This window comes from Leptosomus discolor, chromosome 5 (genome assembly GCF_034619465.1).
Source record: "Leptosomus discolor isolate bLepDis1 chromosome 5, bLepDis1.hap2, whole genome shotgun sequence".
In the NCBI taxonomy this organism is placed as follows: domain Eukaryota; kingdom Metazoa; phylum Chordata; class Aves; order Leptosomiformes; family Leptosomidae; genus Leptosomus; species Leptosomus discolor.
In genome coordinates this window covers 29,563,761-29,587,611 of record NC_141395.1, presented here as the reverse complement: position 1 = coordinate 29,587,611, position 23,851 = coordinate 29,563,761, and the positions used below count along the sequence as shown (strand labels likewise).

Genomic DNA, 23,851 nt, shown 5'->3' with positions numbered 1-23,851 from the left:
AAAATATAATGTATTTTAGAGCATTAATGAAATAAATCCTGAGGTGAGATACTCAGTTTCTGTTATTATCAAGTACATAATTACTTTTGCTTTCAGGGTTGTGTAAAGAAGTGGCTTGATGGTTATGCTTCCCTTTTCCCTGCCTTCTTAGCTCAAAAAGAAATAATGTCATCTTAGCTGGAAATTCTGTTAGAAAATTTTAGAAAATAGATTTGTGAGCACTTGCAATCAATGAATCTTGGGAAGAGTCTAGCGTAAAGGTATGTCCTCTCTGACATGAAATTGTACACTGTGGAGTATGTAGTAATCCTGTATGTAAACACTGGACTCTTCAATAGTGAATGATCCCATTTCCTGTACTTGAAACTGTTTTGGGGACGGTTTTCACCCTGATACAGTTTTGCCTGAGCAGAGAGCACGCAATTTTCTGGAGCTTCTCTGCACTTGGCACCAAAACTATTAAGTTGTTTTATGTAATTCTGTTTAATTTCATTTCTGATATGCATCCAGTAAATTGTTCAGATTAAAAGGTTTGATTTGAATGGTTCTATATGCCTCTGTCTAGAAAATGTGGTTTTCCACTTTGGTTTGTTTCGTTACAGAGAGCCTAATGCCGTCTGTTCATTTCAAATGGATCTGGACTTGCAGGGTAAGGATTCTTCTCATTTTTTCCCCAACTTTTCTCAAAAGACATTTCTGTGTCTGTTTGAACAGAAACTACTGAATTGCAATTAAGTCATGCAACTTTCAGAATCTCTGTGCTGCAGCACATAAATGACAGATTACCCAGCTGTGATGTCGTAGCTTTATTTTTGGATCTGTCCTGGAACCTTCCTTGCCATTATCACATTGCCTCGTGGAATGGTCAGGCACACAGGGGCCATGCTCCCTAATTTATATGGTGTTTGTTTTAAATATTCTCAAATAGGCAAGAAGGATGGCCATACAGTCCCTTTTTGAGTGCAAAATCTTAGCAGATACTTTGTCTGCTACATAATAAGTAGCACAATAGGCAGAACTAGCAGGTAACCAGCTGGAGGGAAACAAATGTTTCTCAGGAAAGGGAAAGCTGTTGGGAAACAATGCACTTTTTTCTGTATGTGTAGGAATTCCTTTGTCAGCTTCTCAATAAAGGTTGTGAGTCTTGAGGTGAAATTTGACCCACTGCAGAATGATTACATGTTGGTTTTCTGTCCAAAGGGGAAGCTCCATTCCTACAAGAAATGAAAGAGTTTAGTGCCCCTACATAGCCTCTCATAAATAATAATCCTAAAATGTTTTGTATTTTATTTGGGCTTTTTTTTTCCTTTGCTTGCTGTTTTACTTGTGTGCTCTTGCAAGTTAATTCTGTAACTGTGCTTAACAGGCACAGAATGTCCTACTTTGAGGCCACATTTTGTGTGTAAGGATGGACTTGAAGTGAGTAGCAGATGGCTTCTAAAACAGATTCCCTCCACGCAGAAAGTCATCTTGCACATGGAAGGTGTTTGAGTTGGATCATGTGTGTGTTTCTAGCATTTGTATTTGAAAATAAGCATTTGGAATTTAATCCATAGCCTACTGAGAACTGCGGGAGTCTTTCTGTTACTTTCAAAAGAGCTTTAGATCAGCTTACTGAGGAAAGAGAACTGATGGTGCATGGAAGTCAAAACTCATTTTTCACATTGTATGACATGCTACACTACATCTCCAAATAATATCATGAAACATAGTATGACAAGAGCAGGACTAAACAGATGGTATAGCAGATATTGGCTTATTTCTATGTCTTAGGCAGCATCTGGGAACCAGCAGAGCCTGTAATTTGCTAACTATTAACATTAGTCGGTTTCATTTGTGGGAAACCATTGCACACGGATTGGCTTATTTCCAGACTAAACAGGTAGAGAGTTTGTGAATTATTTCTGCTCAGTTACGCATATTTGTTGCTTATCTTTGACCTCAATCAACTGTGAGTAACTCTTCCTCTCTGAAGTATAGGGAGAAAGACTCTCTGAGGACAGGAGGATAACTGACAAATCCGTTTCTAGTTTCTAAAGCTTTGTGAACAAGCCTTTTTTTTTGGTCTTGGAGTTCTAGGTATGTGTGTAAACTATCAGGTATAGATCATGTTCAGAAGCCTTTGCTTCCCACTCAGGAAAACATCCTTTAGTGATGTGAAAGGAATGAGCTGAAATCATGTAAGGGTATGGGATTTAGTCAAGCAGCTTGAGTGGTATTACTAAGTGGAGATGTCAAAAGCCAGTTGCTCTGGTAGATTGCTTGTCTTCTTCTGCGAGAGTCCCAGATGTTGATCTTGACAGAAAATATTTTTAATGATTGAAACCAAATGCATCCAAAACAGTAACCCATCTGTGCAGACTGACAAACTGTTCCTTGTAGAAGAGCATCTCCGATCAAGAAACTGTTTTGCCTGAAGAAATATTATTTCATTATGATCTTGGCTTAAAGTATGCACAGTGCTTATCCTTTTTTCTGGTCCATGAATAGACTTGATTCCCAAAGAAGCAGGTCTGCTTTCTAGGTTAAATATTATTTTTATGACTCGACATGTCACTGGTCATAAGACCATTTTCCCCACAAAACTATTGGAAAAATATAAAATTTTTTAAAGTTTTGGTTTTTTTTTTTCAAAATTTTCCTTCAGAGTATTGTGGGTTTTGATCAAGTCCAAATTTGGTTATTTTGATTTTTAGTTAGACAATTTGTTGTGGTTTTTTTTTGTTTGAAACAAACCCCTGTATTGTAATGTGTGTTTGTTTTCTTTCACAGAGGCTTTCAATGATGTTCAGAACTCCGTCTACAGAACAGCCCTAAAACTACGCTCAGTACAAAGCCTGTGCCAGTGTTAGTAGCTGAAGAGAATCCTGTGCTTTGACAGGGAGAAGAATCTATAAAAAATTTGTCACCATGTGTTATTAGGCTACTTTTCTCTCTCATTTTCCAGCTGAGAACTCAGAATGCATTACAAACACTTCAGAGCTAGATAGTACTTCATAGACAAATTTATTTTTTTCCCCTTTTGAATGTCAGTGGAAATACATTAGTAAAATTCTAAAGACATGGAAGAATTAAATTATTATTGCAATCTGCAGCACTGCCATGTAGACACCACTGGCAATTATGAATCTTTATCTGCACATTATTATTCTTGTTAAATGTCAAAATCTCATGTGTTCCTTAGGAGTTTATTTATTGGAAATAATTGTGGATCATTGGAAATGCATTGACGGGCATTATTATTAATACTATAAATATTAATGAGAACAAAATAAAATACGATAGACCAGAAAACCCCTGGCTAGCACTCATTCACACTGTCTTTGAAGTGAGTGAGAATTCTGTGCAAGCAAAGAATTATGGAACAAAGCCCTGGTCACCTAGCTCATTTTGAAATTATTGAGGTAAATTCCATATGGAGCTAAAATGCATTGGAATCTTGAATTTTCCACCTGAAACACTCCATTGCTGAAAATGCACAACATTGGAAGTGAGGCCTTCAGGGTAGCACAGAAAAGATGACTTGTTTGTTGGCCTTGACCATATTTTTTCATTTGGGCGTGCTCATCTGTGAATGTATTTAGTCTGATCTCAGCCCTGATACGGTAAATCTGCCTGGTGCTATGTGTCACAGCATAGAAGTACCAATTCACACAGGTACTGGTTTTCATTAGCTCTATTGTCTCTTCCTCCATGTCTCCTTTAGGCACTCATAGCACCTATCCCAGTTACTCTACTGCTTCTTGAACACTGGTGACCAGAATTCCACATGGGTTTCCAGACTGGGATTCACCAGTGTCTCATACTGAAATTTCCCCATCTGTGCTGGAAAGACCGTAGCTGACCTACTCTAGGTTCTCTGCTTCTTCAGTGATCTACAAACGCAGTCTACTACAGTCTTTCTCTTCTGATGTTAATTGTAGTTGATCGTGCCTCTATGGTACTGAATGTGCCTTTAAGAAGCCATAGCTCTGTCTTCCCACTGGCTGTTAGTTATTCCGTGGCACACTTATAATACAGCATGTTTGCCCCATTCTTGGCCATAGTGCCCCACATCTCTTTGTATTTGTGCATGAGGAGGAAGCTTACATCAAAGCACAAATTGTTTTCCCAGTCCCAGGTGAGATTTTTCTGAAGTACTGAATGGTGTGTGGTTTTATGCTATCTATAAGTAGAATGAAAGTTAGGTCTATACTTTGAATGCAGTTAATGATGCTATTTTCTTCCCTTCCTATCTATCTCAAAATCACATCCAGGGAAATTTAGTTGAGCTGTTCTACCTTTGTAGAACAAGTTTTGCTACATCCATGAACCCAGCAAGACCTTTTCCAGATTATTTCCTTTTCATGTTGCATACTGTTTTAGACTTTATTTTACAGACTTGTCTTAGCTAGGCATTTCTAATAAAAAAATGTCAAGCTTCTGTTCATGAAAAAGCAGGGATCTTCATTCATTTCTCCCTTAATTTTCCCACAGTGGATTTGATTGATGTTTCTCTGATTCAACACATCCTATCAAGTGAACAGAGCCAGAGGGAAAAGCAGATTTCTCTGAAAGTGCAGCAGATCTCTGGAATGCTGATGAAACTGTTTCAAAGGGCGAGATTAGAAAAACCAGGCCAGGTTGATCCAAGAGCTGCTGAATTCACACTGAGCCTGCTAGCTGCCATGTATGACAGGTGAGAGGAAGCACAAATGTAAATGAAGTACTGCTAGACTAAGTCTGTTTCTACCACTTTTTATACCCTTTCTGTATGAAACTCTCCCACTTTGATGATGTCTTGCTTGGTATACACAATGGAAGTAGTTCAGCTATTGGAATATGAGGCACAAAGCTTTATCAGAGAAATAGTGGTCAAATCTCTCCAAAATTATCTGGAAGCCCAGGGGTCCGCCAGTCCATGCTAACTTTTTCTAGCTAGCCTTACAGAGGATAGCTCTTCTTTTGACTGCCAAGAAATTTTGATACACTCCTGAAGAAGAATCCATATTTGCCTTCGAATGACAGTACCCATGCACGGGTCAAGAATTTGCCAATCACTTTTCATTATTCATTTTTCTCCAGCTTAAAAATTTCGTCAGACAACTATGAAACAGAACTACTGTCTCATAACTAAGCTGATCAGCTGGCTCCTGTGAATAGCGAACAGTTTCTGGGAATAATAAGGAAGCAGCTCACAGAGTGTGCTTTTCTCATGTATTGTTTGTAAATAATGAATTAATTCACTAAAGGCAGGACTGGTTTGTGGTTGTATCAGATTAAAAGACAAAGGCTAATAAGTTCATTGTACAATTTATTCACCATAGGTGGAATTTATTCCCTTCTATATCAGAGCAAAGTTTTTTACTGAAAGTGCGTGAGATGTAAGTGGTCTGCAGGACTTTTTCTTGAGTCACTATTCATTAATAATAACTACTACTTTAGGTTTCGTTATGAATTTTGTTGTACTTATAAGCAAAAGTTAAGGTTAAGAATAAACTGGTATTACAGAACAAAGCTAGAAACATCAAGACTATTCTGTAATTTGTGTGCACTGTAGGGAAATGATTTAGAAGAATCTTCTTAACAGGACTATCTTGGTCATCTTTTCTGGTTTCTTAGGACAGTGTGTCATCTCCTTTTAGCTGTAATTTCTTTAGAAAAAAATATTCACAGGTCTCTTGCCGTGTATATAGGATAGAAAAAGCTTCTTACAATTTTCTTCTAATCGTGTTTTCTCTGTAGAGTGGTGTTCTCCACTATCAACACTGGAAAGTATTTCATGGCAAGAGCACATAAGGGATTTTCCATGTTTATGTGGTAGCTTACTTACTAAGCTTGCAATAAACCATCATAAGGGTTTTTGATTATATACTTCAGCTTTAATCTTGGAGGTTTTTTTCTATAAAAGTTCTGGAAGAACTAAATATATAAATTCAAAATCTAGAAATTGTGACCAACAATTTCCCATGCAGTTCATACTTTAGAGGCTATATTGCAGTTTTATGTAGTATGCTGTGTAAAAATGAAATTATCTAAAGACTCTTGAAGACAATTTTATGTAGCGATATTCTGAAGTGCAATACTGCTTTGCAAAAGTGGTGTCTTAAATATAGAATCCCAGTGTTTCCCAATTTATGGTTTCCAATTCACATCTGCTTTGTCTTCCCATAAAGAAACATTTTTTCATTAGATGCCTATGTCACAAACATGGGTTCTAAATTAAGCTACATTCTTTATTTCTAAGAGTCAAAACTAAAGTTCTGCTCCTGCATATATCCTTTTGATTAAATTGAGTTGCAGTGAAATTAAAGGGAATCAGCCCAAGAGAAGCTCAGTGCACATCTGGGGCCACAGTGAAGCTGCCTGATGATATAATACAAAACCCAAGTTGTAATCCTGCTTTCTCTTCCATAGTTGGGAAGGCTTTCTACAAACAAAGAGCAGAATTTTTGGGGTACATGCAGTGCAAATGTAAAATTTTATTTTACTTGGAATGTGAGGTCTTTGAAGGAGATGCTGTGTGTTTGTTTTATGAGTGCGTGGTATCTTGAATAGTTAACTGTAGTTAAGTTCAGTGACAAAGGGTCCCAGACATAAAACATTGCTAAAATGTAACATCAGTTATATACGTATAAAAGGATGTGAGTTTTGAAGTTATCTTCCAACACAGCAATATTTTTTTCTTTAGAGGTTTCAGTTTTTACGTTCTCGGTGAATGTAGTGTAACTTATTTTATTTTCCTAGATCTGGAACAGGTTATATCAAAACTAGATCTGCTGCAGCTGCCTTAATTGCCCTTTCAGGAGACACTCTACTGGCTAAATACAGAGGTGGGAAATGTATGATTTTATACACTGCCTGAAATACTGAACATTGAGAAAAATCTCCATTGTAATTTTTTTACTTTAGAAGAGAATACAGTTCCGCTATGCAAAAAGTAAACTATGCTGACTGATCAGTTGTAGAGAAAGGCTGATGCAGAAGAATACTTTTCCAACAGTGTCCATAGCCATCCTTGCACAGAGTCTCAGAACAAGCCATAGTCAAGTTTAAGACAAGTATAGCTTAAAAATTTGCCTAGCAGAAAAGAACAGAAAACCCTTAGTTTTACATTTCATTGGATTAGAAATCAATTTTATATATTTGATCAAGGAAACTTTTAGAGCCCTTTTAACATTAGACAAAAATGCTTAAAAAACTCAGTATAACAGATAAAGTTAGCCCAGTGCAATGTGCAGCACAAAGATTTCTGCCTGAACTAAATGCTCAAAATAGAGGACAAATGGTCCACAAATGGCATATTGGTCTCATACTCTCCCACTGCATATTGTATATTTCCTTCCAAATTACAATTTGAAATTAACAATTCACAATTTAAATAGGGCATATCATGTATAAACATATTTAAATATTTTTCTTGCAGCCATGAAAATGAGCTCATTGTTTCCTTCATCCTTAGCTGTCTTGACTTCCAAGAATAAGGAATTGCCATAATTTCCTTGCTTTTCTTCTCTTTCCTCTGCCTGTAGGAAGAAAGTATTGTCACAGCATTCACTGAGTGCCTGTTAGATAGACAGTAAAGGGGAACTTTCTTGAGGAGTTTATTTGGTAGGCTGCAAACATCATGTAGATAGTTTGAGAATGAGGAGCTAGAAGACACTTCAGGCTTTGCCAGGATTCCAGTTTCTTTCCTCTGGTTGTTTTCAGCTTTCTTCCAGTTTTATGCTGTCCCTGATGGGAAGGCGGCCTTGATTACCCTTAGCGCCCTGAGAAGCCTACTAACAGACTTAAATCAGGTAATGCCACAACAGATCTTGTAGGAGTATCCTAATCTAGGAAAAAAAAAATACATGGTTGATATATTTTATGTTTGATTACATTATAGGACTGAAGTCAGTAGGACACTCTGTGGATGTAGGGAGCTACCATGCAAAGTAGGTAAAAGAATCAAGTTCTGTAGCTTTTCTCAGTCAGAGTAACCACTCGCATCAGTGTCTTTGTGTGTTCATTTTGCCTGAGCTTCAAGGTCCTGGGAACTGCTGCATACAGTTGTTGCTAAAGCTACTCCAAACTTCAGATGTCAGTGCTCACTAGAATAGCTTGCAGTTGCAGAAAAATGCCTTAGCATACAGGTATTTCCAGCTGAACTGGCACTGAAAATGGCATCCTGAGGTTTAAACCCAGTGTCCGCCAGTATTCTAGTATGTCTACATAGGATGTTGATCCATTTCAGTAAGTGAGCTGGAAACAAATCATTCAGACTGAACTATGAAAGTGCATACTGATGGTATGAATATGAACAGGTTTTCTTCAGGACAGTATGTAAAATGGCATTTCTATAGATACTTCACCATGTGTGTGCTGACACCATCTCAGCAGAGCATGATGGGAACATCTGGTTTTTATTGAGGTATTTCTGACCCTTTCTTCTTGATGCAGATCCCAGCCGTTGTGGGAGAAAGCTGCACTCTGTCTTGTGTGGAAGTTGCAACTCACAGCTGTTTCCATGGGGTGAGTGAAATTCTGATGTCCTGGGAAATGATTTTGAATGTTGCCGGTTGATTAAAATTGCAAGTGCATCACCATATAACATCCACCAGTATCTGCTTTTAAGGGGCAGGACTGATCGTCAGTCTCACAGTACAGGAGAATTAGTATCTATTGTAAAGATGCTCAGCAAGATACTACCAAAGACTCTTGCGTTTATTCCAAAACCTTTGGAACCCCATAACATTTTACATTGATGGAAAATCTATGCTAGCAGAGTCCGATATCAAAGCTTTTATTGGGAATTGTAGGTGAGACACCAGTTCTTTTCAAGTAAATGGCTGAACTTGAGACATGTATTTTTTCCAGGTTCTGAATTCAGCAATTGTTGAAGAAAAATTCCTGTCTTGGCTGAGATCGGAGCCTGCTGTTCTCCTGTGGCTCCCTACATGTTACAGATTATCAGCCACAGAAATGGTTTCTCACCAAGCTAGATGTAGAGTCTGCAAAATTTTCCCCATTACAGGCCTCAGGTGCGTCAGTAATTACTGTAGTCTATAGTACCCACATTAATAGTTCTTACCATTGTTTGCATACCTTGCAGGGTCTAACTGCTATATTAAGCAACAAACTTTGGACATAATCTAATTTAACAAGTAAGATGGGGAAAGAGAGAACCATCACAGGCTAGTGCTCAAGCATGCATCCTGCTTCTCTTTCGTTCACTAGCACAGATATGATTATGGAGACTTGCTCAAAGTAAGCTGGCAGTTCAGTGGTAAAGCCAATTAAACATGTATCTAATTTCTCAGTTCTTTGTCCCGTAATCAGGTGTCTTAACTGGCTAGTTAAGTTATCCATCTTAGCATCTTATTCATCTAAGTAATGGTATAAAGTGACCTAATGGTATAAACAGAATACTATCCATTACCTACTGACCAGAATGCTCAGAAAAGCATTTTACTGTTACTCTTTTCTCAGTAATAGTAAGCTTGCAGGTTTAGTTTTTTGCATTTTCAGTTTTTTCCAAAGCTGCAAATCCTGCATCAATAATGAAGTAATATTACAGTTCCATGAGAGCAGAAAACAGAGATAAGCTGGTGCATAAGAAGCGTATGAAGATGTTAACTGTATTCTCAAAAATGGTGCTAGAATAACTGTTTCTTCCTTGGACTGAATTTCAATACAGCAAATAAATAATATCAAAATCATTAGTGGGTTCTGGAGAACAGTCTACTGTCATTTGGACAAAATGACTCTTGCATTCAGAGAATGCTGAGGAAAGTAATTATTCTAACAAAGATGCTTCTCTGCATTTCAGAACCCAGGGATCTAGATTTCCAGTAATCAAGCTCACTTACACCAAGTTCTTACTTGTGGGGAAGTAACTTAATCCTTCTGTTTTCCCTCACAGGTATCGCTGTCTGAAGTGCCTCAATTTTGACCTTTGCCAAGTCTGCTTTTTCACTGGCCGTCTCAGCAAACCACATAAGAGGTCACATCCTGTGGTGGAACACTGTGTGCAGGTAGACTCCTATTGTACTGATTCATTTCCCTGTTCAGGTTCTTCATGTAGGCAAGTAGGCAGTAGACTCTTGAACTACATTGATTATGAAATTATGTGTGTATTAGCCATAATGGCCATGACATGTTAGCATTATTAATCTGGGAACAGTGAGTCAGGGGAAAGAAAAAAGGGGGCTTCTAAATTTAGAAGGAGTGTTTTGTTCTGAAATAACTAAGTAGAGCCATGAAATGTCATAGTGCAAGTCCTCTTCCCAAGGAGTTTTATGGCAAGTTTGCCATTTGCAGATCATCCTTAAACCTGTGGAAAGGGCCCTCAGTGTGTCCCAGTGCTCCTTCCTCCTAATCACAATGCAGACTCATTCAGAAATTGATTAATCCTAAAGTTATACAAACTCCTGCATGAAATTTCCTTTATTTCAGAGCTTTTCTACTTTATTGTAACCCTTTTGGACTCATTTGTCTCTGTCAGTTAGGGACACAGCACAAAGAGGCAGCATGGGTCCAACTACACTCACCTACTTGGGCTCCATTACAGGGTCAACTTTCATCACACTAGTGACAAAGTTCAACACTAGGAATTTGTGTTTGGAAAATCAGCTTCTCCTTTGAGCAGGAGATTCCAGATCTTGCACACAGAAGCAGACAGATTTTTAGTGGATCTATGTAACAGTACCTTCTTCTGCTCCAGTAAATGAGCTGAAAAGCACCCGTGAAAGTTTCCCCAGTAAGCTCTACTTCATGGTCTCCTTCCTGAAACCCTGCACTTAACATGAAACAGTGCCTGCACCAAAACTAAAGAATGTTAGACTGCTCTTGCAGTCACCCTTTGTCTGGGGGAACATTAGACTGTAGCCACTTCATTTCTCTCTGAAAAAACAAACCCTGTTGCTAACACTGTGAGAAACTGTATCTGGATGTTCAATATCTGCATTAAAAATGACAGATAGATGTTCATTCCTCCAAATATTCTTCCTTATCCTCCACCTGTGAGGAAGCAGGAGAATCAAATGGCAACTGTTCTCCTCATGTAGAGATTTCTAATGGAGACATTATGGACACCGAATGGGAGTTTGTGGATGTGGAGGCACCAGAAGGCAAGGCAGGAAGGATAGAAAAAGGCAGGAAATGATGCAAGCTAGATTAGCTGGTCACTGAGATCACAGCACTTCTACATACAGCTTCTCAGGACAACCAAATGTGGAAAACAGAAGGTAACCTGAAACAACAGACAAACTGCCATTTGAAGATGCCGTCACAAGAGATGATGATGTGAAGGTAAAGAACAAGACCTATACCTATAAGTCACCCCAATAAGGAGACAAAAGATCACAACAAAGGAGCTCCTAGAGGAGCTAAAGGCACATCCAAAACCCCACACATGGTCACACTAAGAGGAACCCAGGAGGCTTAAGGAGAACTGGCATCTCTTGTCCTCCATGTCACTGTGAGTCATCATGGCCATACCATGTGTATACATACACGTTGGTGTGTGAATGCTGGAAAGACTGCTTGGACACATGTGTGTTAGTGCTTGTGAGTGGGTATGAGTGACTGAAATCAGACTTGTTTTAAAATTAAGTCCCCTTCCTCTCCTATACTGTCTGACATTGAGCTTTCCCACATTGTTGCTGCAATATTGCGACTGGATCACTGAACTTAGGTTTCCTTTATGAAGCCCTACTCTTAACACTAACCCTTTAAATATTACTTTCATGGCCAAAATCTATACCAAAATTAAAAACATAAGCTACTCACTATGACAGATAGCATTTTTATACCCTTTAGTGTGGGACATGAAAGAATTAGTAGTAAGCCACTTTTCCCATACCTTCCACTCTTAGCAGATGCTGTCCTTGGCTGGATAAGTTTTCACATAGTCTTTATCAGAAAGTGGGCTTCTGAGGATTTGAAATATCAGCACCGTTTTTCCTTACCATGCTGACACCTTGTGGTAATGCTATTAACACATTGAGAAATTACGAGAAGGCATGCTGTATGTTTTCATGTTTTCCTGTTCAGTCTGTCGGGGCTCAGCCCATGTTCTGCAGCAGCCACTTCCTGGAGCAGAATTGGTTTGTGTCCTCCTATAATACAGCTACTGAGCTTAGTTGTTGTCACTTCTTCCCAAGAGGGAACTTAGGTACTAGCTGGGCAGAATTATTGTTCTGACTGTGAGCTTAATCATTTTAACTGCTAAAATCCTTCGTTAGGCATTTCCAGGCTGCCCGAATTTGGCCCAGGCAGTGTGTTTTGCTTACCTAACAGAAATGGAGCTGCTCTTGCCTGTGGTCCTGCATCATCATCCACCTCAGCTCCCCTTCTAGGGCTCAGACAGCAGCCATGAGCCTCTTTAATTGTTGAACAGGTGGACCTTTGCTTTCTTATGTGCTGCCTTTGCCTTGGACTTTGTCTACTTCTTGGCAGCACCTGTTCGAAATTTCACTCCCTTCTTTATTATCCCTCATTCCAATAGATGTCAGCAAAGGCAAATGCAAAGCACTTTCTCCGCACCGTCAGGAACAACCTGTTTCAAGAGCGCTGCAGAAGAAAGGAGGCTCAGAGAAGGAGAGCTCTGGAGGTAGTGGAGGAGAGTCACTCCCCTGCTCACAAAAAGACTTTGTGAGTTTCTGTTTCCAATAAGTTTACAATCTCTGAATAATATGTCAGGCTGTGGGATATTGCTTGGTTATGTCCTTTGAGTAAGTGATTTTGTTATGACAGACACCATGTCATGATTTTTCCATTAAAAAGGGAAAGTATAAATGGGAAGTTGCTGGACATTGTTCTGTAGCTTAACCATAGCTTAACCACAATTACCATGCTGACAACCTAATGACAAGTTGCCTTATAAAATATAACATGCTTGTGTCTTCCTTCCTTCCTTCCTTATGTCATCTCTTTCCGTGCCATGTCTTATGCTCAGTCTAGGGTCAAGCATTACAAATACTTAGTACCTGTCACAACTGCATGGGTTTTTAAGCACCTCCTCTGGGACAAAGTCATTGGAAATTGACTGTGAATGCTTTCCACATGTGACCCACAGTGCGTTCGCAGTCATTCTACTGAAGTCCCATGGAATTACAGTCTTGTGGGGTTACTCACAGTAGCGAGTAGCTGATCTCACCATTCCAGTTCTTTCAGAACAATTCTGTTTTCTATACTTTTTAGTTAATGTGTAAATTCATTACTGTATTTCCAGTGGTTGATACTGAGCATTGGAGGTCATATTGTGATTTCCCCTATAGATTCTCCTTCCTTGCTCTGAGATTTTGGTTAATATTTAGGTTTAGAAGCAGAAGGGAATGATTATGTGAGATAAGCACTACAACTGTAGGAAGGGTGAGATTCCTTCCTAGTTGTATAAAGACCTAGCAACAATCTTGCATCTCACATGCAGGCTTCAGCGAGACTGAAATAGTGAAAAAATGTTCACTCCTCTCTGAAATAATTAATTTCATCCTTGAGTGGAGGAGAAAAATCTGTTTATAAAACTTGATTGTGCTACATTGCTAGGTAAGTACACTGCTATTAGAAACCAATTTTTTATGTACAGTAAGACCAATGGATGGTAGTTACAGTGGTTCTTACAGAGAATATTATTTCACTGTTTGTTTTTTAGAATGTGGTGAAATGCAAAACATTTTCCATTGCTAGTATTTCCGCACTTGTATTCAGCAACAAAAAATATTTCTTCATTTTGAATGTCATTTAATCCTTCTGTGGTCAATCGAGATTTCTCTGAAATTCTGTGGGGTATTTCTTACCCAGGGCTTGGGTAGCAATGAGAGAAAGAAGAATTTGGAGCTGCCGTTATGTATCGGGGCTTTTCCTAGTATAGAACAGACTGAACAGCACTATATCTGCCCCTTTGCTATCTTTTTGTAGTTGAATTGCCCAATATAGTTAGCTCTTGGCTAAAAGAAGCAAAAAAAGAGAAGCAGCAAATTGCACTTATATTAAGTGGGTGGAAAGAAGAACCTGTTGAGATTCTGTTGAAAGACTGGAATTTGTTTTCAGGTATTTTATTCTTTCAGCCAAAAAATGCCAGGAGGCATAGCTAAACCATACTTCTTGCTTCATCAGGAGCACAGTTGTCTGCTTGCAGTGCATTAGTTTTATTTTTATTTTCTGGGTACCAAAACCATATAGGTTTGATCCTTTCTCTACTCATTGTTTCTCTGTTGGTATGCAGTTTTCCTGCAAAACTCTGTTCTTCACCACTCCCTGGCCCTGAAAACCTGACTTTCCCAGTGGACAGACCTGTCCTGGAGTCACCCAAGTTCATATCTGAAAAAAGAACTGTAATGCAGAAGAGTGAGAATAACAGCAAGACACCAGAGCAAGGCAAGACAAAAGCTCAGGTGAGCAAAACATGAAGCTGTAAAGGTGCTAAAGCCGTGAGGAAGACCTACCAAGTTAACTATCTAATTGCCTTCTAATTACCAATGAAAAAGAAATTTAATGGGCAGCCTCACCTTTCTGTTAATTTCTCACTTATGGAAAAAAACATGGAATGTGAAAACTTAGTGAAGCTTGAATTTGATACCCTCCCAAGATTAGTGACTAACTCCTTGACTGCCATGACCTTCAGAATCATTTGTAAGAACATTTGCTCTGTTACTTTTTTTTTCCGAGTTATCTTAGAGTAGTAGCACATAAAAGACTAATACTGGAGTCCTCGCTCTATTCTGACAATAAAAAAATGCCATTGTGTCCTCCTACTGCAAGCAAATGTCAAGGAAGGACACCTTAATTCTTATTGAGCTCAGGCCATTTTTGTCACCATGGCAATAGCAAGAGGACAGAATGGACCCTTCTTAAGGGTAAACCCAGAGTAGTGTCCACTCCAACTAAAATAGCTCATGCATAAAAGCTCTCCACTAATCCATTTCCAGGTTCCCTGCATAGAAACAATGCGAGAGGAGTGGGTAGATAAAAATAAATACATGGCAGTTTTTTGTTTCTGTATTTATTTGAGAGGTTGGTAGCTCTGCATACTCAGAATATAGGGAACACTGGGTTGTGTTCAAACCAGTTTGTGTCATCCACTCGTTTTGTTCTTCCCAGAAGTCAAGGGTGCAGAAACTGAGAATTAGCCTGTGCATGTCAGAACAGTTCTTTGGCTGCTACTCCTGTGCTGCCCTTTGGAAGACCTGTCTTTTAGGACTCTGCTGCCCAGCTTGAGGTATAGTCTAGCCAGCATATGTCTGCAGGAGAAGTTGTGGGCAGATATTGCTTAAGCATATAATTTGGATGGCTGGAATTTGTCATTTTAGAAGACAGTGAGATCAGACTTGCATCCTGCAGTGGGATTCTGTCACATGCATTGCTGTCTCGTTAATTTTCTTTCTGGGATGAGAATTCTTTTTGAGCAGTTTTATATGGTTTTCCAACATCTTATAGTGCAGATTACTTCAACGTTGCTTAAAAAGATGCAGACCGTAAGTCCAATGATAGCTTTTAATAGAATCCGTGAGCTTGGAGGTCCTGGGGATCCAGCTCTTAGTCTCATAATTTCCTGGCAGCCCTGATTCCAGCCCAGCTTATACCATGCCTCTAAAGCAGCTTACCTGGAAAGCCTTTGTTTCCCTGACTTCTGGGCTACTGTCCTCTGCATGGCCCAGAGACTGCTACTTCCATCCAAAGTCCAGGAGTTTCTCTTCTCTCTTCTACATCCAATCTCTTCCTCCATCTTCTTGTCCCAAAGTGATTGGGAGAGACTGTTCCCAAAACAGAATATTCTATTTTGCAGAAATTCCAGGGAATGAGGTTTTTGTTCTAATTTAAAAAAACCCAGATCCTCATATACTTAGAATTTATCATAGGACAAAGAATTTGTTCTATAGAGTGAATTTTCCAGTCCGTTCTAATAGCCATGATAAATACTTCAATGTATCAGTTGATTGCAATCAGTTAAATAAAAAAAGTTAAGTAGTAAATCTGTAAAATGGACCAAATCCCAAATTTGCCATGCCCTCTTCTAGCAAAATTTGCATAGAAAATGAAATGTTATTGCTGATAAAGTTGTGAACAGATACTTTTCTCTTTTTTATTATAGGCAATAGCCTCTTTTGAAGCAGATGTGTTAAAAATGCATGAATCCATCAAAAGCATTCACAATGACTGCAGGTAGGTAAATGCAGAAGTACAGTGACTGAAAACTGGTGAGCCATGCTGCTCCAATGAAGAGCTAGAAGACAAATCATTTTTCCATACTTTAGAGATTTTGAGATTTAAAAAAAAATGGGGATGAATGATAAAAACTCAGCAACAAAAATTGTAAATGGAGATCACTGGAAAAAGAATTTCTGGCAAAGTAAAACAATTTGGTTTGCTTTCATCAGCATTTCTGCAATTGTTAGTTTACATTTCTAGAAGTTATTTTTGAGGCAAAAATGTTTAATCACATGAAAATATCTGAATAGCATACTTTTTCAAATTATTCTAAGAATAAGACTTAATCAAAACAAATTTTGTAATTCATAGGAAGTTTTTAAATCAAAATATGAAATCTATCTAAAAAATATGCTGTAAATCTAATAGACATTACAGGCTTAATACAGTAACTATTGGTAAAAATTCCATGACTTAGATTATCACGGAAGTCCCTTCTGATGGTCAAATCTTTGTCACAATAAAATATTAATTCCTAAACTACAAGTTTATTGGGTGGTTGGTTTGTTTGTGGGGGGACAAACATTGGTGTATGGACAACCATGCTTAACTTTTGCTTTCCCCTCCTTCGTTTTTGTAATTATCTGTGAATGTGCTGTAGATGTAATAATTTCTGAGAGCACTGAAACCAATGGAATTACAGCAAAGTGTAGAATTTAATCCTGAATCTACTCTCTTCATTTCCTTCCATTTATTCAGTTCCCTCTGTTCCTGTTTTGGTTCATTCTAATAAGTAAAAGTACAATTGCTGTTCCGAATTCACACAAGGGCACTCCAAGACTAGAGTAAAACAATTGCAGTTTCATTGTAAGTCTGTGTCCTTACCTTCACTCTCTGTTCTCACATGGGAAAATAAAGACATGTGGCAAAGATTTTCAGCTTTCATTTAGATTAGCAATAGTTGAGAGGATATCTGGGAAGCCTGCTCGTCAGATACTGCATCACCCTCTGACCCAGAGCTTATATAACTGGGTGAATGAATCACATTACTCATGAGAAGCTCTTTGTTCTTATTTGTGGACCAACTTCTGGCATTTCTGTGCCTGTTCACAGAACCGGGCTATGAGTTAGCTGAAGGTTGTCAGCATTTTACAGTAAAGACACATTAAATGCTGTTATAAGGGACTACTGTAATATTAATTTTAAATGGTCTGACTTGCTGTCCCATTCAGACAAATCTTGCGTAATTCCAGTGAAACTGATGGGGCTTCTGTCTGTGAGCCAATTCATACCCAAAAGGAAGTGAATCACGTGAACTTCTGGATGTAACTAAGCAAGGGAGATAACTGTTTTAGCTATGTGATATGAAGCTGTTGGTTTGTTACTCTAGTGTTAAGAAGCTTTTCTGTCTGTCTCCATCTCAGCTGTGGGGAAGTCAAAACTATTTCTAACCAGACTTCTTAGAGAAATCTCAACTCCAGAACAGAGTATGGGTGGTGTTTTTGTCATATTGTGCTCTGAGTGGGTGATTTCTAACTCTTCTCTGGAGTGTGCGGGAGGGTGGCACTTCTCATTGCAAAATTCACAGTATCTTTTCAAGGACAAGTGTCCTGTGCAGAAACTACTGGTATCATTAGATAAGCTGCATAGAATACCAGGAGCAAGAAGGAAATCAATCGAAGGGGTAGAGGCTGCTTTTACTCCTTTCTTGCCGAGGGAAAAAATGATAGGAATCTTTTGCAAGTCAGGGATTTGCCATAAGTAGTTTGCTTCTAGACAGAAGGACTGTTGTAACGTCCCTCCTGTTGCAGCCACCTTTGTGGGAAAGGAAAAACCCAAAGATGGAAGGCTCAGTCCTGAACACAGTTCCACTCAGCTCACATCTCTCCTCATCTAGAACATTCCTGTTCTTGCTAATTCCATGAATACTGCCCAGTTCCTGAAATAAAGGCCTCTAACTCCAAAGCTGACAAAAATTTCCTGAACTGACAAAGAGAAGGAAGTTTATGCTACAGTGTTTGCTCTTTTCAATGGCTGTATATATTTGTGTGTGTGTGTGATCTAGCAAAATTCCCACCCTCCTGTGTCCCTGGCAGGTACATGAAGAAGCAGTTCAACAAATGGAAGGACAAAATGCAATTTCTTCACAACTGCCAGGAAGACAAAAGCTGCGAAATAGAGGCAAAGCTCCAAAGCCTGAGAGCAAGCCATGAAAACCTACAAGTGAAGCTGCAGCAAATGAAGAAGGAAGTAAAGGTATAGTGATAAATATACCAAGAATCTTCACAGCTATGGGCAATTACTGAACATTAACTACTCCTTTTCTTGCAGACCAGCACTCTTGATACTGTTTCATGCACCTTACGCTTCTCTGTTCATTCGTCTTAGGTTCTTGTCTTCAGAGAAAGCAAATCGGCTCTTTGCAGCAGGGATTTTCTTGTCATTCTGTTTATATTTAGCATCTAGCATAGATATCCTTGTCTGGAATGTTTAGACACTACTGCAATGAAAATAATTAGAGGGTATTCCAATAAGAGTGAGAAAATGGTTTCTAACAGAAGTGTTAGCTTTCAGACTTCAGTGCAGTCTTTAGAGAAGAATCCTGTGTTGGCACTGAATAAATAAAACACTCTTTTGTCATTCCTAATTGCTGCCTTGTACTGGGATGTAATACAGACCTCTTACAGAAAATATTTTGTTTCTGTTCAATTGTATTGACTCTTGTTCTTTAGATTATCTCTGAGGTTCCACAAAGGCCCTTATTTCACAGGGAATGCATACGTATTTGGCACCTACAGCATTTTTGTAGCATTTTCTGCAATGCTGTTTGTAGAATGGTTTTCAGGGATGGTCAAACATAGAGAAAACCCAGACACATCTGCAGTGCGCACTTCATCAGCTTTGTATCACTTGTCTGTGGAGTCCAGTATGACCTGGCGTGTCCTACCGTCCTGTGTGTATACTGTGACACTGGCCTGCCCACAACATGCAGGACTGGCTGCACACCTGCCGTTAAGTGTCCAGTGCATGCACAGTCAGCTCAGTGCATCCCAGTTACATCAGGCTCAGCGTTCATGCGGTGGATGATATTTGCCATCATAGTTCTGTCTAGAAAATTCCAAGTACAATTGTGGCACTGACAACCAACCTAGTTTTGGAATTTCAAATGTTAACAGGTGTGAGGTGTTTGATATGTGTTTAATATGCATATACATTTTTCCCTTACTTCTTTTAGAACAATTTTGCTGCAAGTTTACTCTTGGAACATTATTATACCCACTGTTCAATGGCATTAAAGCATGTAATGTCTTCAGATTGGAATTGTGGAAAAAATGGCCATATAGATTTGTCCAAACTCGAACAAAAAGTTTTATTTTATTGCAGGAAATATTTTTTTGTGTGTGTGAAAAGAATCGGTTTAGTTCACCAGACATTAAAAAAAAAAATATTATGACCCAAAATTCTTTTCCTACTGATTTTAGTACTATCAGCAAACCAGAATATCAGTTATTTTCACAGCGTGGTTTCTGTGTTTTGTCCATTGTAGAAAATGTTACAGTCATCAGAGCATCCTTTTGCACAGTGTCAGAATATGATGCCAAGAAATCCCCATGTTCTGCTGGAAAGGGGAATGCAGAGTGGATTAAATCCTGCCCAAATGAAGCCTACTTTCAGAACATGTGCAGACTGGAAATCTTTGAATACCCCCAACTCTGCAAATGGGATGCAGCTTTTACAGGTACCTGAGGTTCCCGCTGCAGTGGACTACATGTTCTCAGAAGATGCACTGAAGTCAGTGTCCTTGCAGAGCGACAGACCTTTTATGGGGCAGTATAAGAAAGCAAAAGAGAATCAAACATATCTGCCTGAATTGACAGAAAACTCCCTGAGTGGCATCATGACGAATACAGTTCTCACTCCCGCTGCAGTGCAGATACCACCTTATGAGAAGGAAGTCAGTGAGGAAGTGGAACTGCAGCAGCTAGTGATGAAACTGAAGGATGCGTTGTCTCTCCAAGCCCAACCAGGTATAAGTTCTTCCAGTTGTCTTGACACTGTCTTCTCAGCTCCATCCAGTTTACTCTGTAATATGTTCATAATCATTTAACCCTCAGAGGAAATTCGGAATCTTGCCTTTGCCATTGTAGAAGTACTCCAGCTCTATACTGTAAGGTAGAGCATATTCCTGTTGGGTGGAATATAGCCCCTAACGCTGGACTAATTTGAAACAGGATAAGTCAAAGTGTGTAAGAGGAAATCAGTCTCAGCAGTCAATTAAGGATCAAACTTATACTGGTGAGGGTGCTGAAGGTCTTTTCTGTTGCCACTTCTGTGACACTGTAACTATGACTCTAGTCCCAGGCAGACTTCCAGTAGTACAAAATCCCTTTGTAATCAATGGTCTCACACAGCAGAGCTTTGTTCAACACTCAGGATGCTTCACTTTTGATAATGAGGCTGTAATGAGGAGAATGACAGAAAAAGCTGCTATTTCTACAGCATTATCTTAAATTAGAGATTTGTAAAGAATTTTTCAGGGCTCTGGCAACATCCAAATGCTCTGAAAGACTTAAAATCTGTTCTACTTTTCAGCTCAACAGTCTGCTTTGCAGCAGGAGTTCCTCTCTACAGCTGAACTTGTTTGCAGATCCTTTTCTGACCTCATCAACCAAGTAACTTCACCAGCTTGTAAATGATGGGAACTACCATTCACCTTGCAACTTCACTGAACTATTGAAGGTAGTTGATGTGATATCAGAGTCTTTAAAGTGTCTCAGATGTTGCATTGTAATAACCCAGCATAACAGATTTCTGTATTTACTAACTTCACCAGGAGCCATAAATAGTGTTAGAGAACAATGTTTCTTTTCTATTGGTGGTTTCCAGCTCCTGTGCAGTAGATGTTGGCCCAGCTGATAAAAATCAGCATGTCTTCATTAATGTTACAACTGTCCTGCCCTGTCCTCCCTTCATACTGTTATGTAATCAGTAATGGTTTGTGTTTCAGGAATATTTATTTTTCAAATGAGAGTTGGCTCAATTCAGCTGGTTTCAGTGATATATTTTCTATCATATTGTTTCTTAGACTAAAGGAAGGAATAAGTTCTTAACTGTCAGACTTCTCGATATTTACATATTTATATTTTTCCAAACTACTGAATTAATGTTCAAAGCATCTTCTTCTTTAAACATTTAAAGGAATTTGATTGCTTTAGAAGAACCTTTCCATGATTGGTTAACATAATATAGAACAGTTAATTAGAATGTAATGTTTACTATAGAATAGTTAATAAGGATGTAATTTTACCTCCAGCATCTAAACTGTGAATTTTTTCCTTGGTTACTAGTACTTTGTATTTGATGGAACACATCTAAAATTTCTAGAGTATTTAAAATACTTATCAAGCCTGTACACACACATACAGGCATATATATGCATGTAAGTAAACATGTAAGGTGCACAGGAGTTTGTAAACAGATAGATGATTGGCTGTAGGTAGCAGGTTGTACTTGCTGAATTTGATTACAAAGCATCTATTAGGCATCAGCAGGGAAATGGGCTTTGAAAAGAAAGGAATGTATCACACAATACATATTGCTTTGATCCATCTACACTACTGTCTAGCTTGGTTTCTTATAATTATGGGTGAGTGAAGGCCTTAGAAAGAACTTAGATCATTCTTACAACAAAAATAATAGATGCTCACTGCTTTCCTTTGGTTGCTTCTTGTTTGCTACATGTTTCTTGCATATTGTTTTAGTGACTGCAGTTCTGAAGGTTGAGATAATAGATTAAGATATGGCATGTTAATTATTTGCATGTTATCAGATGTTGTACTTCTTTGGATTGTTAACTATTTGTTAAGTGACAACATGAACTAATGGCAAATTTACCAAGTGCGATTCCTGAGCAGTGCAAATGATTGCCTGTTTCTCTCTCTTTAGCTGTTGATATTCCATGATTGAGTTACTTTCTTGGAATTGTGCTCTATCTCTTGTTGATAACAGCAATAAGGAAAACATTTTTCCGATAATGCACAGAAGTATTTTAAAGAACTGAGAAATGGAAATTATTCAGTACCACTTCAGAGAGAAAAATTATAGGTTTGGCCACTTACTATCACTGTTCTGCAGGAGGTGCTTAAAAAATAGTGAATGAACATGTGCATGTGGGCTCAAAACCAGTTATGGTTCAAGAAAATTTGCATAATTTTAAGGATTTTAGTTGAACCACTGGAACTATGCCAGCTTTCCAAGTGAGAAAATACTCCTAGTTTTTACAGGAATTTTTCTGTGATTACTGAGAAAAGAAATTTGGTTTGGGTGAAAGCTAAATATTTTTGGAAGCTTTGGGAGAAAATCAGGTAAGTTACATATTCTGAAGCTTTGTTTCATGTATAATGGGTTTAGGCTGGTGTGATTGAAAAGACCACTGAAAAATGTAGTGCTTAAGAAGAGCTGCCCAGCAGAATGCTTAATTTTCTGTATAGATTTTCATGGTCTTGTGTTTTCCAGAATGAATTACAATCACCAGGATAAAGGGACTGTCTGACTCATTAAAATGGCTAGAAATCTTATTTTCTGTTGATAGCACCTCAGCCACCTTCTTGAAAGACCTTACACTGTGGTAATGATAAGTAATGAACATTCCTAGTTCTTTCAGCTGGTTTTGGTGAGAAGGTCTTAATTACTGCAAACACTCAAGAATTACAGTAAAAAATAATAGTATGTAACTGGAAGCTAACAAGCAGTTTGTCTCTAGCAAAGGAAGGGTGAAGAGGGTGAAAAGTAAAGAAACTAATTGAGGGAGAAGGACCCCAGAAAACAAATAGTGGTGAGGTCACTAGAAAGTGGATACACCCATATTATCACATGAACAGAATATAGTGTGAGATAGAGCCTTAGTAGCTTTTGCAATATACCAGTGCCAAGAGAAAACAAACAACAATCCAGGGAACTTAACTGTTGATTATGGAAAGATATCCATCAGCTTCTGATGAGGCTTTAAATCTCCTTCAGAGTGAGTGCATCTGGCTTTGCATTGGTTGGAAACAGTGACAGCCAACAAATTCTGGTTTGATCTGATGCAACATAGAACAGCTCTGGAGCACAAATTCTTACAAATTAATATTCCTGAGCCATCATGAATTCTTACTTCATAGCAGCTCATAAAGACTCAATAAAGTGTTTTCCCATGCTAATAAGCAGCTGTTTAGCTGCCAAGTCCCTGTAAGATGAAAAGCACAAAATCCCAAGGCCTTTATTTTGTGATTGTGCAGTTCAGCTGACAATGAAGCAACCTCAGTCAGACATGTCCATCCCATCCTTCTTCTGACACACTCTGACTGAACAGTGTCTGCAAAATCAATCCTAGCGCACCCCAACATCTGCCATGAAGTTTACAGGGGAGAGTGGTAGGAGGCAATATCTTTAACCACAGGGACATTTTGATTTATACCTGTATAGCAAATATGCTTGCATCTCATAATCACAGCACTTGCTTTTTTTTTTTTTTTTTCTTAACACAGCCACTCTAGAAGGCCCCAATTTATAGCGAGTGAATTAATAGCAAACATCAGCATCATCTGATTGTGTTTTCATGCCAAATTATTGAGACCCGGATAAAAACAAGCAAGACCTAAGTTATGAAATAGAATTGAGCTCGGAGACCTTCAGAGAGAAGAAATTGCCTGAGGTAGAAGTTCCTTTGGGAACTTTATCACTTGCAAGTTCACATGTA

At 38.6% G+C, this 23,851-nt stretch overlaps 1 protein-coding gene across 1 annotated transcript; it reads left to right on the top strand.

Annotated features, from left to right (window-relative positions):
- Nucleotides 1–612: 612 nt before the first annotated feature.
- On the top strand, nt 613–20,807 carry DYTN (dystrotelin). The gene is made up of 14 exons (XM_009950341.2): nt 613–649; nt 2,773–2,847; nt 4,477–4,678; nt 6,727–6,812; nt 7,690–7,778; nt 8,422–8,493; nt 8,839–9,002; nt 9,884–9,995; nt 12,470–12,615; nt 14,189–14,357; nt 16,055–16,125; nt 18,207–18,366; nt 19,658–20,138; nt 20,704–20,807. Exons 1-14 carry the CDS (start codon nt 631–633, stop codon nt 20,805–20,807), a joined length of 1,950 nt encoding a protein of 649 aa, XP_009948643.2. The 5' UTR covers nt 613–630.
- Nucleotides 20,808–23,851: the final 3,044 nt, after the last annotated feature.

Coding starts and splice junctions, on each gene's coding strand:
- DYTN (XM_009950341.2), top strand. Junction 2,848..4,476: donor AGTACAAAGCCTGTGCCAGT/GTTAGTAGCTGA, acceptor ATTTTCCCACAG/TGGATTTGATTGATGTTTCT. Junction 14,358..16,054: donor AAGGCAAGACAAAAGCTCAG/GTGAGCAAAACA, acceptor TTTTTATTATAG/GCAATAGCCTCTTTTGAAGC.